This window comes from Amphibalanus amphitrite, unplaced genomic scaffold (genome assembly GCF_019059575.1).
Source record: "Amphibalanus amphitrite isolate SeventyFive unplaced genomic scaffold, NRLGWU_Aamphi_draft 000036F_arrow, whole genome shotgun sequence".
Lineage (NCBI taxonomy): Eukaryota > Metazoa > Arthropoda > Thecostraca > Balanomorpha > Balanidae > Amphibalanus > Amphibalanus amphitrite.
Window position 1 is genome coordinate 1556573 of NW_024881532.1, and position 14257 is coordinate 1570829.

A 14257-nucleotide genomic window follows, 5' to 3' on the forward strand; every position below is an offset into this window, starting at 1 on the left:
ACCTCAAATATTTACGCGTACGTGGTGCTTTAGGGCTTTCCGAGCCCAAGGTGGGGTCCTCAGAAGCCAGTGTGGGCGGCGGGCGCTAAAGACTAGGCCCAGGGTGAGCCTGGAGCCCTCGGAAAGCAGTGTGAACTAGAGTTGCAAAGTTTCCCCCAAAGGCTGCTACCGGCACCGCCCCGCCCCACAAATTTTTTTGGGGATACCGGCATGCTACCACGCCCAAAGCAAAAACACCACACCAAATTACCGGCATACTAAAAAACCTGCATTGTTGATTCCAGTTTACCCCTACAAGAGATGCCACATTTTCCTCTTAGTGTCCAAAGTTTGAATCATATGCTAATAATTTTTTTTTTGTGCAAAACCAAAAATACCGGCATGCTACCGGCAAGACATGCCAGATACCACAAAAAAACCTGCGGTAGTGAAAAATTACCGGCATGCCGGTAATGCGGTAGGGAAACTTTGCAACTCTAGTGTGAACCCTCGGGGTCTATGTCGAATCCCTAAGGACCCTACGTAGGGACATAATAAACATGTGTTGCGGACCTCAGAGGGACACGTGAGCTGTGACCCCGCAGATGCCGGCTTGGGGTTGGCAAAGTCTGTCGCCTCAAAAGTTTGGCTGAACTATCAGAGGCCAGTTAAGGTTCTCAGAAATGTTCGAAGGCTCAAAGATCCCTGTATGGGCCCTCAGAGAACATGGACACCAGTGGGGCTTTCAGAGGCCGGTTTGGGCCCTCTAAAAGCTTCTTTAGGGCTCAGTGGAGCTCCTTAGGAGCCTTTGTTTAAAGCAAGCTCATGAGCCCTGCGACACTTGTACGGTACTTGAGCCTGTCGCAGACATTTGACGAGAGTTGAGAAAGGCCCCGAAGATTTCGTTTCACGCTTTGAACGAAAATTGTGTCAGCACTCCAAAACTTATGAAAATCAGCTGTAAAATGTAATAAAGAACGAACTAGGAACATGTAATGAATCACATCATTGACATTTCCGAGTCTGGACTTGGAGTCTTGAAGATTTTGGCGACTGCGAGTCAGACTCTGGTTTGAACTGCACGCTCCAACCGAGTCTGACCTCACAGGCATTCTCAGAAAGGTACCCCCATTTTTTCCCGACTCCAAAATCTCATCGGATCTGTATCGATCTCAGGGGGTGCCCGGTCCGAGGTTGGGGGGGGGGGGGCAAGCTGCCCCGCTTGCCCCCCCGTGGCGACGCTAATGTCGGCGGGGGTGGGATTAGCCTGGAGGGACGGACCGTGATGTTTGGATTTATGAGATGCATTAAAGTTATGTAGACGGTAAATTCGTAATTAATACGTAGAGGCTCATGAGAGGCTTGGCGTGACTGTTGTATGACATCCAGTTGGAAGAAATATCCTAGTGAATTGTCTCGTAACTTATCTCATATCTCAGTCTCGATCGGTAGAGCTCATCGGCTGTTGTTTTCCCAGACGGCGGTTCGGGCGGCAGCTCTAGCGGCGCCGGAGGCGGGGGCGGCGGCGGCGGCGGCGGCGGCTCGAGCGTAGTCAACTACGAGCCCTCGTTCGAGTCCTACTCTGCCAGCCGCAGTCAGACGATCCGCGACTTCATCCGCCGCTCTTCCATCGTCCGCAGCATCAGTGAGTACCTAACCCGGCGTATACCGGTGGCCAGTGGCCACCTCTGACTGATAGACCGTTGACCAACCCTGCGCGACTGAACCGACTGACTGGCCGGTAGCCACTCTACTAGCCTCTTGGGCCTGGGCTCTGACCCAACTGACCGGTCTCCCAGTGCATTGATGTTTGGGTATAATATCAAAATCATCAAGCCATTTGATGTCCAATATGTGCCCATGTATGTGAGGACGTGGTATCTTTGCTTCTGTTCTTGTATTCGGTACCTTCTGACCGTTTTTATCTGTCGGTGCCGGTGTGCCAGGTGCCGTGTCGGGCCAGGGCGGTCTGCTGGTGGCCGGCAGTGCCGGAGCCGACCAGCACGACCCGGCCGCTCTGGAGCGAGAGGAGGTGTACAGCGAGGAGTTTCCACAGCTGGGTCGGGCCGTCACGGCCGCCGACCTGCCCTGGCCGCCGGAGCCCATCGAGCCCAACAGCGGGGACGAGGAGCCTGCCGGCGGGGGGCCCGGCGGCGCCGTCACGGCCGCCTCCACATCCAAACAGATCGGTAAGGCGGGGATCACATCCTAACAGATGGGTAAGCTGGGACTGTCTGCGCCGCGTCCACCTCCAAAGAAATCGGTAAGGTCTGGCTAATCTCCAAGCAAATCGGTAAGTTCGGGCTCACATCCCGACACGTCGGTAAGATGGGACCGTACCGCCGCCTCCACATCCAAACAGGTCGGAAATTTCGGATCGGGGTCAGGGGCTCCGTACAAACTGATCGGTGAGTCGTGTTCGGAGCTCTTTTCAGACTGGGTCGGAGTTCATAGCTGAACAGAGAGACCGGTCCGCGCGGGTCGGAAATTCCTCCACACCTCAACAGCCTAGTAGGTCGGGGAAAGCTTCAGTCGTTTGACCGGTTGTTCAAGTTGTTTATGCAAATAAATGCAGTAATTCACCACAAGCATGGGTACACCATTTAATGTGGTAGTTAGCATATCGCCGGCACGATATCGATGAAAAGCATCTATTGTAAATTAGGATTTTATTAAATACCGAGCGCCCTACTACATGTCTGCGTCTGTCTCGTTTCCATAAATACTAAGTGCCCAACTAAATAAATACACCTCGTCTGTAGGATGAACGATAGGTTCCTCAGTTTGACTCCTCGTAGCGGGTTTCGGAGCGGCTAGATCTCCCGTCTGTCAGTATACCGGTGTGGCGGGCTGAGCCGTGAGCTCACTCTTCTGTCCCGGGAGCCGGTCGTATTTTCATGGTGACCGTGCGGAGCGGGATCTGGTGGCCGCGGGACGTGTCCCAGCTGAGGCTGTATTTGTTCTGTTTGCGCTGACTGGTCACGTAGCGCCCGTTGAGGCTGGCCGGGCCGCAGTCGCGGAACCACCAGCCGCTGCGCCGGGTGCGCGCGCAGCTGCCGTACAGCCAGTCGTCCTGGTCGCGGTCGCGTGTAGAGAACCGCAGGCCCGAGTGGGCGCTCAGACTGTCGCCGGCGTCACCCGAGTAACCTTCAACTGTCAGCCGGTAGCCGTCGGCCTCGTCCGAGACGCTGAACGTGCTGTAGATGGCGTGGTAGCGCGCGCCCTCCCAGTCCTCCAGATCGACGCGCAGCTCGAACGGCCGGTCGGGGTGCGAGGTGAGGGTGCTGATGTGATCCAGACCCAGCCAGAACTCTCCCATGGGGTCGCCGAAGCCGCTCTTGTAGTGGCGCCAGCGGCGATAGAAGTTTTCTCGGGGCTTGATGTCGTCTCGCCGCTGGATGACTGTCCAGGCGCCGCCGGTCGAGTTCGTGTCGCAGTAGGTGCTAACCGGCGCGCCGCCCGCGTACAGCATGAAGACGCCGCTGATCGCGTCCTCCGGTAGGTCGCTGCAGTCGCGGGGCGGCCAGTGGGGCGCGTCCGCGGCCTCGGCCTTACTCTCCGAGCTGTTCAGCCGCTCGGATATATTGGTTAGCTGGCTAGCGAGCTTCTCCATCTCCAGATTCAGATTATCGTTTTTCTCGTTAGCGTCTTTGATATCATCAGACAGCTTTTTGACTTGCTCTGTCAGTTTCTGCACGTCGTCGCTGCTTTCCATCTGAGCTGCAAGTTGAGTCACCTGTTCAGACAGCTGGCAGATCGAATCACCGTTCTTCTTCATCTCCTTGAACAGCTCAGAGATCTGGTCTGACTGCCGGCTGTCTCGTTCGTCGTTGGCTTTCATCTGCTCGGATAGGCTGGCCTCCACCTGTGCCATCTGTTCGGCCATGTTGTCGCAGTCACAGCCGTCTCCGGAACCCTCCAGCTCGTCTGCAATGGCGGGCTCACCGGTCCATAGCAGCAGCACAAGGACGACAGACGCCCCAGTCCAGGGGAGATTCATGGTCGCTGGCAAAGGTTCCGTACCAACTAGAGCCATGTCAGGACTGTTCTGCTCAACCAGAGTAGCTGCGCGGCTTATATAGTCGATATCCATTACTGTCGAACAAGGGACATTGAAAATGAAGTCTGTGTGAAACTGCCGTCTTCGTGCCACGTATTTGGTAAACTGCTATTGATGTGGGTTCATTTGTTCACTCGGTTTCTGCTTCCGTCGCCCGTTGTCCCGTCCACAGCCTTTCAACCTCTGCTGTGTCTTGGAGGAACAATGGTCTGCTAAACAACTCGCCTTGTGACTGTGACCTTCATCGGGTGCCTACAGCTGGGTCAAGGACCATATTGCCTGCATTTGTGTATTTTCGCCGTCTAGTTTTGGCGGACACATGGCCCAGAACTGAGCGCTCCAAGAGTTGGCCCATTTACTTCTTGTCTTCATTTCCAGACCAGCGATGAAGTGGTTGGACGTCTTTGGCTTTGACTGGTTACCCATCGCCAGAACATCTCGCTTCAGATGTCTGATATTCGCTCCTGGCATATCGTCCAATGTGCCTCGCAAGGTTTCCGAATCGGAGCCGGTGTGGGAGTTGCACGAGGTCGTGACAACGAGCCAGGGATCGGAGTGTGGTTAAAGATGGCACGCCCATCTGGGACATCAATTTAGCATATACAGGGTGTTCCGAAATTGATGCGCGGTTGTTTTATCCTCAGTAACTTATAAAGTGCTTGAAATTATTTCACGGTTTATATGTTATCATAGTCCCCATTTAGTCGCATACACGGCCTATTGCACTCTAGCGTGTCACGTTTCAGGTTGTCAAGAGTCTCTCCTTTGAAACTACGCCATGTCGTTTATAACTTCTGAAACAGCCTCTTCTCTGAGCAAGCCAGTGGGAGCTTGCTGGACTCTTTTCTGACGATCGTCCAGATAATTTGGATCGGGGACGGGTCCAGACTGCAGCCAGACCATGTCTCCTTCTCCCAGAGGCCTGGAAGCCTCGCTCGACACCAGTCCTGGGTCTTCCTGGCGTGATAAGCTCGAGCCCTTTCTTGCTGGAAAATGGCCTGGGACATGTCCGATCAAAGTTTGACTCTGGGTTTTGAACCATTCACCTTTTTCCTCAGCATCTTTGTGGCAGCAGTCTTCTTCAGCACCTCGCTGACATAGTAATCAGCAGTCACAGTCTGTCCCCGCGGCACCTTGTGAAGCTCAGAGAGCCTCTGTAGCTCATCATTCTCCGAATGAGATTCTTCAGCAAATGTTTCACTGTCTCGACAGCGGACTCTTCAGAGCTGCTGTTGGCCCACATTACGATCGTTCTGGCAGTTAGGGACTTAGATAACACAAAGGGCACCTCGTCACTGAAAAGGACGCATCTCCAGTCCTGAATGGTCCAGTTTTGTGGATCTTGGCAAAATCCAGCTGCCTGCACTGCTGGACCACGGTAACCCAGGTATGTATCTTGAGGCTGAGCAGCTTCAGCTTCAAGATAGTCTTCAAATACTGGTGAAGGGTCGATTTAGATGCTGGGCCATGCATCTCGTTCAGTTTTCTTGTCAGTGCTTATGTTGCATGGTGCTTTTTAAAGACGACTTTGCAATTACGATATTCGCCACTCGGCTCAAGGTAGTCTTCCTTGTAGTCTTCTTCAGGTAGTCTTCTTCAAGGTAAATATTGTCAGTGTGCTATTAAGATGTTTTTATGACTTTTTCAATGTCTCTTGCCCAGTGGCGCGGGATTTTATTCCAGACTGGGGGGGGGGGGATGGGGGCTGAACCATAATAGAGATCAACCCAGGGTACCCCCAAATCTAGTTTTCTCACGGGTTCTAGGCCACTTATTTTTCAGACCTTGGCCTTGTCAACAACAACAAAAAAATATTTGCAAAAAAAGTCAGGGATTCCGTCTCAGCTGAGTGAAGAAACTACCGTTTTGGCAACCTGGAATAAAGGTTTTAATCTGCCAAATGAGTTGCCGAGCCAGTGAAAGAGGTGGACTTTTCACTTACATGCTTTCTTCCTTTGTGACCCACAACCCCAAATTTGGAGAGGACAAGCTCCCCCAACTGTTCCTGACCTCATGAAAAGTTGTGGGGCACCGCCCCCACGGCCCCAGAGCTGTGGGGGCAAGCTTCCCCCACTGCCCCCTCCCCCGGTTCCCGCGCCTATGTATGAATCTATGAAATTATGTTGGTAGATTTCCGTTTTCGATTCCTCCAGCTGGGGGGAGGGGGGGGGGGCTCAAATACATTACAACCCCCCCCCCTGCCGAAAAGTTGGAGGGGCTCAGCCCCCGCTAGCCCCTCCCCCCCCGGTTCCCGCGCCACTGCTCTTGCCCCTTGTCATTACATAGCCAAGGGTTAAGTTGCCGGGTGCGTACCTCCCTTTTACTCAGACGCTTTGATATTTTACGATTGGACTATCGCCATGGAACGGAAGAATAAGCTCGCTGTTTTATTGCGAACACGTAGCTAGTTAACATAGTCGTAAGCTCGCATGTCGAATGGTCCGCTTTCGATTTTTTTTTTCATTTAAAGGGGAGGCTCCGAACTATTTTTTGGTCGACATCACACACCATTTACTTTACATGTATTCTTCGTTTCCTTTTGAGAAAATGGTATGCTGCTTGTAGGTATATCGTATAGTGGAGTAGTCAAGAAGTTCGCGATTGCCCCATGTAGCCCACGTATTCACTATCGTGGAAATCTCCCCCCTGACTACTGCCCAGGAATTGCTAATTGTTTTTTTTTTTTTGCAGGTTTTTGTGGTTTGGTGCTATATGTAACATGCGGCAATATTATTACATGACTCATGTGTCAACTGGTTGCGTGATAATTCTGACTGTTGACCGTGATTTTCACCTTTAATTTTCGTCACTGATAGATCCACTGTTGATGTTTATCATTTATTAGTGGAGCTACAGTTGCGACTACTTGCCCAAACGTGCACATGCCCAACATATAGCTACTTTGGAGTTATTCCATGAAAGGCACTCATAAATATTTTCCCAAGCTAATATCTGGGGTTAGCCTGTCAGAACAGAATAAGACAAAAGATACAGCACATGGTATATTCAAGAGCCAGGCAAATCGAACTGCAGTAAAATATCTGCAAGTCCGTCTCACACACTGAGTGAAAGAGATTAGTATCAACGATAAATACAAGGCAGCTACAGTGAAGTCAGCGCGGCATCCGTTCAATGCCTGTCCACCTCTGTCGAGGTGAGGCGGCTGGTTCCGGTAATCAAGTTCGTTATCCGTGCTTCAGTTGGAGCGTCGCTGGGTGTTGTGCTGTTTTCCGGTTAAGTGCTCCCCCGTGCTCACGGCTCCAGCGATAGATCCGACATCTTGTCTACTATCCCCAGGTCCAATCCTGCATGCGGCCGGAAGTTTTTTTGGAGCCCCGTCCTCGGCTGGCTCCAAACGACGCCGAGCGAACCTGCCGAGTTCCTGTGTCGTCGCTGTCCTCCATCTGCGCGTTTTGTGTCACCTGGGAGATCAGAGTTTCGAGCCGCCGTTCCAGTCTCTCGACCCGCCCCGCCTCAGCCTCGAGCCTGTTGATGCGCATTGCAATCTGGACATCTGAGTGTCGGTTGTCCTCAGTTGCTCTGAAGAGCTGGGATATTTGGCGTGACTGTTTTGTGTTTTCTCTTTCGCTAGTCTTTACTTGCTCGCAGAGGCTGACCTCCAGCTGCGCCATCTGTTCGGCCATGTTGTCGCAGTCACAGCCGTCCCCGGAGCCGTCCAGCTCCTCTGCAATGGCCGGTGCGCCGCCCCATAGTAGCAGCAGCAGGACAGACACCCCAGTCCAAGGGAGATGCATGGTCGCTGGCAAAGGTTCCGTATCAACTAGAGCCGTGTCAGGACTGTTCTGCTCAATCAGAGTCGGTGCTCGGCTTATATAGCTGGATCCCGGGCTTAGGGGGTGCGTTACTTCAGACGAAACTGGGCGAAACCCTACTGTTCGACGTTATATTGGTAAATTAACAGCTGCCGAGACCCATTCAGTTTGCAGTTCATTGGGTCAGTGACAAAGTACGTACTGCTAGGGCGCCAAACAGTTTCCACTCTGCTCAAAGGCGGCAATAGGCGAGCGCAGCTCTAACAGCCGTGGCATCTCTACACTTTGCAAATTGCTTACTGTGCAGTTCCAGCTTCCGACATTATCGTGGTCAGATCCGTTTATATCAGTGGTCGGCAGGTCATTCGGGGTCGTGCCCCCTTTTTGGGCGCCAGGCAGGGCCATTACCCCCACCTACCAGACCCCATTGCTGACACAACTAAGTTTACTGAAATTCCATACCGTCCTGGAACTCTTTGGGCATTTGTGCATTTCCAATGCATCAAATTTAAAACATGACACTTCCTCCACAAAACATTTAATACCTATATCCCAGTAGCGTCGGAACACCTTCAATTAAGGGGGAGGGGGGGGGGGCACTGCCGACTTTTGGTCCAATTCTTTCCATGCAACGCCCATAGGGCTAATGTTAAAATGCAAAAATCAAAGGGTGCACGGTGCCCCGGTGCCCTCCCCGTTCCGCCGCCTATGCTATATCCCATTTAACCCTTGTACGTATAGGGGCGGCGGGTGGTTTTTCGTTAAAAACTCACGTAAAAGGCATTGGATCACGACCAAATTGTACCCTCGAGCCCATCATTTTTTTTTTTTACCAGCCCGGAAAATATCATGACCTGGGACCAGTTTTACCAACAGAAAAATAACCGCCTGCCGGAATTTTTGCATCAAGACCGCTTCACATACGGAGCGTAAACGCGATGGGCTCGTAAGCGGATAGGGCTTTACCGTTTACGCTCCATGTGTGAAACGATCTTTAGGCAAAAAATTCCGGCAGGCGGCTATTTTTCTGTTGGCAAAACTGGCCTCTGGACCCATAATGACCGTTGGCTTATGAGCTTTTTCTGGAGATCATCTTGAGCCATAAAATCTCACTTCAAGAAGTTATAGCGGGTCCCGATTTTCTCGACACTTGTCATTGCCCTCTTGAATGATACGGAATGACCAAGGACCTTAAAAATGGGCAGCAGCGGCTTCCTATTTTCACGGGTAGCACGCTCGTCTTTTTTATGCACAGCTCCATCTCAGAGTCCGAGAGGCCGCGGGGGTCCGATCGACTCCTCCCCCTTACGTTAGCGGCTGTTGAAACGCCAACAGACGGGCGACGGTTAAAAGTTGCAGCTAGCTGCTTTTGTACGGAGGGGTGAGATGGTGAGGCAAGCAGGTACGTGAAAATTGGTATCTAATCAATGTGTGTTGTGCCTTTGGCCTGGGCTAATCTTTGAACCCTGGGATGCAATAGTCACGATGGCTCCATCACTGGAGCTACAAACTCTAAAAAGATAGGCTTTCTCAGAATCCCTCATTACCCCCACCGAAAGGGCTCCATTACTCCCAAAGGGGGCATGCCCCACCATTTGCCGACCCCTGGTTTATATGTTATGTATCTAGACACTTATCTCATGGTTTTAAGTCTGACTTATTCTTCCTACATCCCATTGAGACTCGATGTAATATGCAACTTCTTACTTTAATTGGGTATGTAATTTGGTAATAACAAGGTACAAGTTCATCGCTTCTGCTTGCTGATTATTGTTTTATTTTCTTTTGCGAACTGCTTACGACGCTTTTCTATTCTAGACGATTTTTTTCTCGAAAAAGCAGAATTAATGCTGGCTTTCACATTAGCGAGGCTTCGCTGAAGTTAAACCAGAACCAGTCACAGTGCTCCGTGATAAAGTCATCATTGCGTTAGCGTAATTGCTTGTGCTAATAAATGGACCGGGCACAGCTCAGTCTCTTACTATCCTTCCCGCTCACTGCCGCAGGTCCCAGTATGCCGACGATCCTCACCGACCCTGGCGAGCGGAAGGCGAACGCACACAAGGCGCTCTGGCGCATCTGCGAGTGCCCGGCGCTGGCGCCCTACCTGCGCGAGCTGCTCTGCGGCCGGGATGTGCAGGGCTACACGCCGTTCATGCAGGCGGTGTGCGGCCGCGCCTACCGCGCCGCCATCCAGCTGCTCGACACCGCACAGAGGATCGCCAAGGTGGGTGGGGGTTGATACGGAGTGTGGGGACCATAGGGATTGGGGATGGGGAAGTGTGGAGTGTGGGGAGTGTGCGTTTAGAGGGGTGTGGACTTGCCTAGTGTCTTCTACTGAGGAAATTTAATGTATGGTGACACAAAGATTCCGACTTGAATGCTGCCTCGCAAAACTAAAATGGTGTTTAATTTTGGAGGGCTGGGATAATTGTCATCTAGTTCCACAACCCGTCTGTGTGAGCTCGTTCTTTGGATGTGTCTTGGAACGCGCGCATTATTGTGAATGTTCAGCTAAATCTATGACAACGATATATACTGATGGAATGAGTAATGAGTATCTGCTTTTTGATTATGTCAGTTTGATATCAAATTGCTTGCTAAATCACCTCATACAGGCTGTATCTCACTCTGCTAATCCCCCCTTTCAGGAGCTGCACCCCGGCGACGCCGAGGGCTGTCAGCAGACGCTGCAGTCGATGATCTATCCGGCGGGCAGCTCGGCCGACGACAACCCCATGTACGTGCTCTGCTGCAACGACACGTGCAGCTTCACCTGGACAGGAGCCGAGCACGTCAACCAGGTCAGTGACGAGAGGAGGAGAGGGGTTGGAGAGGATAGAAGAGAGACTGGGTGTGGGGAGGTGTGGGGAAAAGTAGTTTGGGCAGGGAGAGAGGGAGGAAATGGTGTGGAGATGAGAGAGGGCTAGAGTGGGGAGAGATGTTGAGTCTGGGCGTCCAGAGAGGCATGGTGTGATATGGTGGTGAAAGGACGCAGGGTCGCGGCCGGACTAGGTTAGAGGGAACATTGCCTTGGTCGTTATGGGGCGGCTGCCTGCAGTTGTCTGTGTTGACTGGTATAAAGCGCCGCAGGGTATCGGCGGACTGACCTACTCCACCAGCACAATGCTTGAATACGCCGGCTGTGTTGACTGTTCACCGATTGTTACTGTGTTTCTTTGGATTGTGCTTACACTTTGTGTACGGGGCTGGCCCTGGCTGTTACATTGTTACTTTGGTACATACGACCTTGGGTCGTAAACGCACTGAAGGCCGTGGCTAGTCGCTCTATTGACCTGTCACCCTGGTGACCTGTTTTGCAGGACATCTTCGAGTGCCGGACGTGCGGCCTGGTGGGCTCCCTGTGCTGCTGCACCGAGTGTGCCCGCATCTGCCACAAGGGACACGACTACCGGGTTAGTGCCGGCAACTGACGACGGGTCGGGAGCACGAGTGGCTCGACGGCGGGGAGAATTACCGATAATAATGGGAGGGAGTGACTTTGACCGCTCTCGTAACCATGCTAGTTAGCAGCCTAGCAGTCTGAGCCTTTGTTCATAATTCACATAACATAATGAATAATGATATTGCATTTTCGATCAACGTCGCGTAACTTATCATCTGGAGCTCAAACCGTCATTCTCATCGTATGGTTGAACCACGCGGCGGCAAAGTCAGACGTGACTGACATGTCTCCTTCGCTCAGATATCGGTGACCGTTGCTGCTCCACGTACCATAACGCCCGTCCCCTTCCTCTGCCGTCCTCAGGTAAAGAACACCTCTCCGTCGGCCTACTGCGACTGCTGGGAGAAGTGCAAGTGTAAGACGCTCATCAGTGGCTCGCAGGCGCCGCGCTACGAGCTGCTCTGCCGACTGGTGGCCGAGACCGACCTGGCCAGCCACACCAACGCACGGTACGCGACGAGAGGCTGCGTGGAGCTCCGAGCGAGCGTGAATGGGAAATGCTGGGTGCTTAGTGACTCTCGTTGACGTGCTATGTAGTGTGTTTGATCGCAGCTGCATTTACGGTAATTCTCCTTGGTATGTTAATGCTTGTATAGTGAACAATGAACAAAGTTATGATGCAAATCGATACACAGAAGCATACATACTTTAACGGACGCTCATTGATTAAATCATGTAAATCGCGTCGTCCTATGTTTTCTGTCTTACCACTCCGTCGTCGCTGTGCCTGCGCTGTCGCTGACTGGCACAACCCTAACACTGCTCCCTGTTACCGTTTTGTCAGCGGGGAGAACATCCTGCTGTTCCTGGTGCAGACGGTGGGCCGACAGACCACCGAACAGAAGGTGTACCGGCCCCGGCCCCGGACCGCCTCATCGGTCAGGAAGACGGTCGAACTCGGTAAGTTGGGGTACCGGGAGAGTCACTACAAGGCTGAAGTCAGTATTTGAGGGGCCAGGCTGCAGGGGGGGGGGGGGGGTCACCAGAAGGATCAACTCAGTATATGGGGTGTGAAGATGACGGGAGGGTCACCAAAAGGCTGAACTCGGTTATTAATGTGCGCGGTAACGGGCTAGATCGCCACTTAAGTATGGACTGGGCTAGAGCTTAGATGCGTGAATACTGAATGGTTATGTGTCTTCTGGTTTTGACCACATCATTATGTTGTGTACGCCGTTGTGCAGACATTGAGATGCCCGACCACGACCTGGAGCCGCCGCGGTTCGCCCGCCGCGCTCTGGAGACGCTGCTCAAGGACTGGCCGGCTGTCAGCGCCATGATCAACACAGGTGAGACGTGGCTTACGCTAATGGCCGGCGTGTGTTTTATCAGAGTTCAGAGTTATTCTGTAATATTCAATTCAGATCATGGCCTGCTCTCCACGGAGATCGGCATTTTGAGGCTGATGCGGAGTGTGACCAAGAACGCAACAAGCATTTGTATTTGTATTTGTATTTGACAGTTAAAACACTCTCCACAGTAAAATGGCTATTCCGAGTGTCGCGTCACGGTTAAAAGGAAAAACAAGTTAAGATACACTCATCAATCACATCAACAGAACACAATTCAAATCACACATTCATCCTTAAACACGCAGATACAACTCGGAAACAGAGCGAGCATATGACCAGCTGCCTATTTTCTTCGCTGCCGAATAAAAAACTAATCAACCTTATTCCAGATACGTTTCGCTATGACCTCTTGTAACTGAAGCTCGCCGTGCTCCATCTGACTCTGTTTTATGTGCGTCTCCAGGCAGCACAGCGAGCGGCGCCGAGCAGCCGCAGTCCGCCGCCACTAGCACCGGCAGCCGGCTCGGTCAGACGGGTACCACGCTGCTCGACAAGTTCGTGCACTGCCTGCTCGTCAAGTGCTCCGTAGAGGTGAGTTCAAAGATGGCAAAGTCAAATTAGAATTAAAATAGGTGAATTCAAAGTGGAGTTCAGTCGGGCTATTCGATAGTTTCCCGTTCTCTCACGATAGCTAACGGCTGAGTGCTTACTGCAAAGAAAGCTTCTTCGTAAAAGTATACAGCGAAGGGTATTTATGACCTCCTTCCTCTTCTGTCATGCTTTGGAGGTATGGTCCTCGTTAGTCTGAGTTTGGTCCTGGTTCTGAGTTCGTCTGGTTCTATCATCGATCCACCGTGACCCATGCCTCACACGTCTCTGGCAGATGCTGAACGTGCTGCTGACGACACTGATCCGTGAGATGCGCGCCCAGCCGGAGGCAGCCACGGCCGTGGCACGCCGCTTCGTCCGCTCCGTGGCCCGCATCTTTGTGATCCTCAGCGTCGAGACACCGCCCACCGGCGTCAAAAAGAAGAGGTACGTGAAAATATCCTTAGACACACTGACAGACTGTAGGATTAATCCTCAACGTATCTTGGGCTGCATTTTTATATAGTGGCAAAACAGTCAGAAGGCAATAAAAAATAGCGGCCACATTTGTTGTACTGCGTTCAAATCCTAATCTCTCGTAATCTTTGTAATTGTACGACACTGGCATAGACTGTACCTGACCCGCTCTCCGTGTGTGTTTCCAGCTCCGGCACGAGCACCATCCAGCGTTGCCGGCTGGTGTTCCGCAGCCTGCTCTCGCCGGCCGTCGAGGAGCTCTGTCAGACGGCCAACAGCCTGATCGCGCCCGTGCGCATGGGCGTGGCGCGGCCGACGGCGCCGTTCCAGCTGGCGCAGACCGGCCAGGAGGCGCTGCAGGGCTCCGAGGAGCTGTTCGCCGTCGAGCCGATCGTAGCCACGGTGGCCGGCGGCGCGGCGGGCGCTTCTCGCGCGCGCAGCCCGGCGCCGGCGCTGCAGCCGCGCGCCTCTGCCGCTGCCTCGTCGGCCGGTCCGTCGGCGGGCGGCAGCGGGTCCGGTGGCGGCTCGGTGCTCTACCAGCTCTCCCGAGATGACCAGGAGGATAATGACGGTGAGTGGGATCGAAGGGGCACGAATAGGCATGGGTGGGTCACCGCTCGGA

General features: G+C 52.8%; 2 protein-coding genes across 3 annotated transcripts in view; one reads left to right on the top strand and one right to left on the bottom strand.

Moving 5' to 3' along the window:
- Positions 1-14257, top strand: part of LOC122372390 (E3 ubiquitin-protein ligase UBR5-like) — a 28080-nt gene that overhangs the window by 8495 nt on the left and 5328 nt on the right. Inside the window, exons 12-22 of one of the 2 annotated variants that reach the window (XM_043349525.1) lie at positions 1457-1624; positions 1917-2168; positions 9819-10039; positions 10464-10616; positions 11136-11228; positions 11582-11727; positions 12063-12178; positions 12463-12567; positions 13034-13161; positions 13454-13605; positions 13824-14206. In XM_043349525.1, the coding sequence (XP_043205460.1) occupies positions 1457-1624; positions 1917-2168; positions 9819-10039; positions 10464-10616; positions 11136-11228; positions 11582-11727; positions 12063-12178; positions 12463-12567; positions 13034-13161; positions 13454-13605; positions 13824-14206 (1917 nt within the window). The remainder of the gene's footprint in view (positions 1-1456; positions 1625-1916; positions 2169-9818; positions 10040-10463; positions 10617-11135; positions 11229-11581; positions 11728-12062; positions 12179-12462; positions 12568-13033; positions 13162-13453; positions 13606-13823; positions 14207-14257) is intronic. The other variant, XM_043349531.1, reaches the window with a different exon arrangement.
- Positions 2634-4047, bottom strand: LOC122372409 (microfibril-associated glycoprotein 4-like). Its single transcript, XM_043349563.1, has one exon. The coding sequence runs from the start codon at positions 4013-4015 to the stop codon at positions 2843-2845; it is 1173 nt and encodes a 390-aa protein (XP_043205498.1). The 5' UTR covers positions 4016-4047; the 3' UTR covers positions 2634-2842.

What these genes read in the sequence shown, in the direction of transcription:
- LOC122372409 (XM_043349563.1), bottom strand. Translation starts at nt 4,015, where the DNA reads ATGGCTCTAGTTGGTACGGAACCTTTGCCAGCGACCATGAATCTCCCC.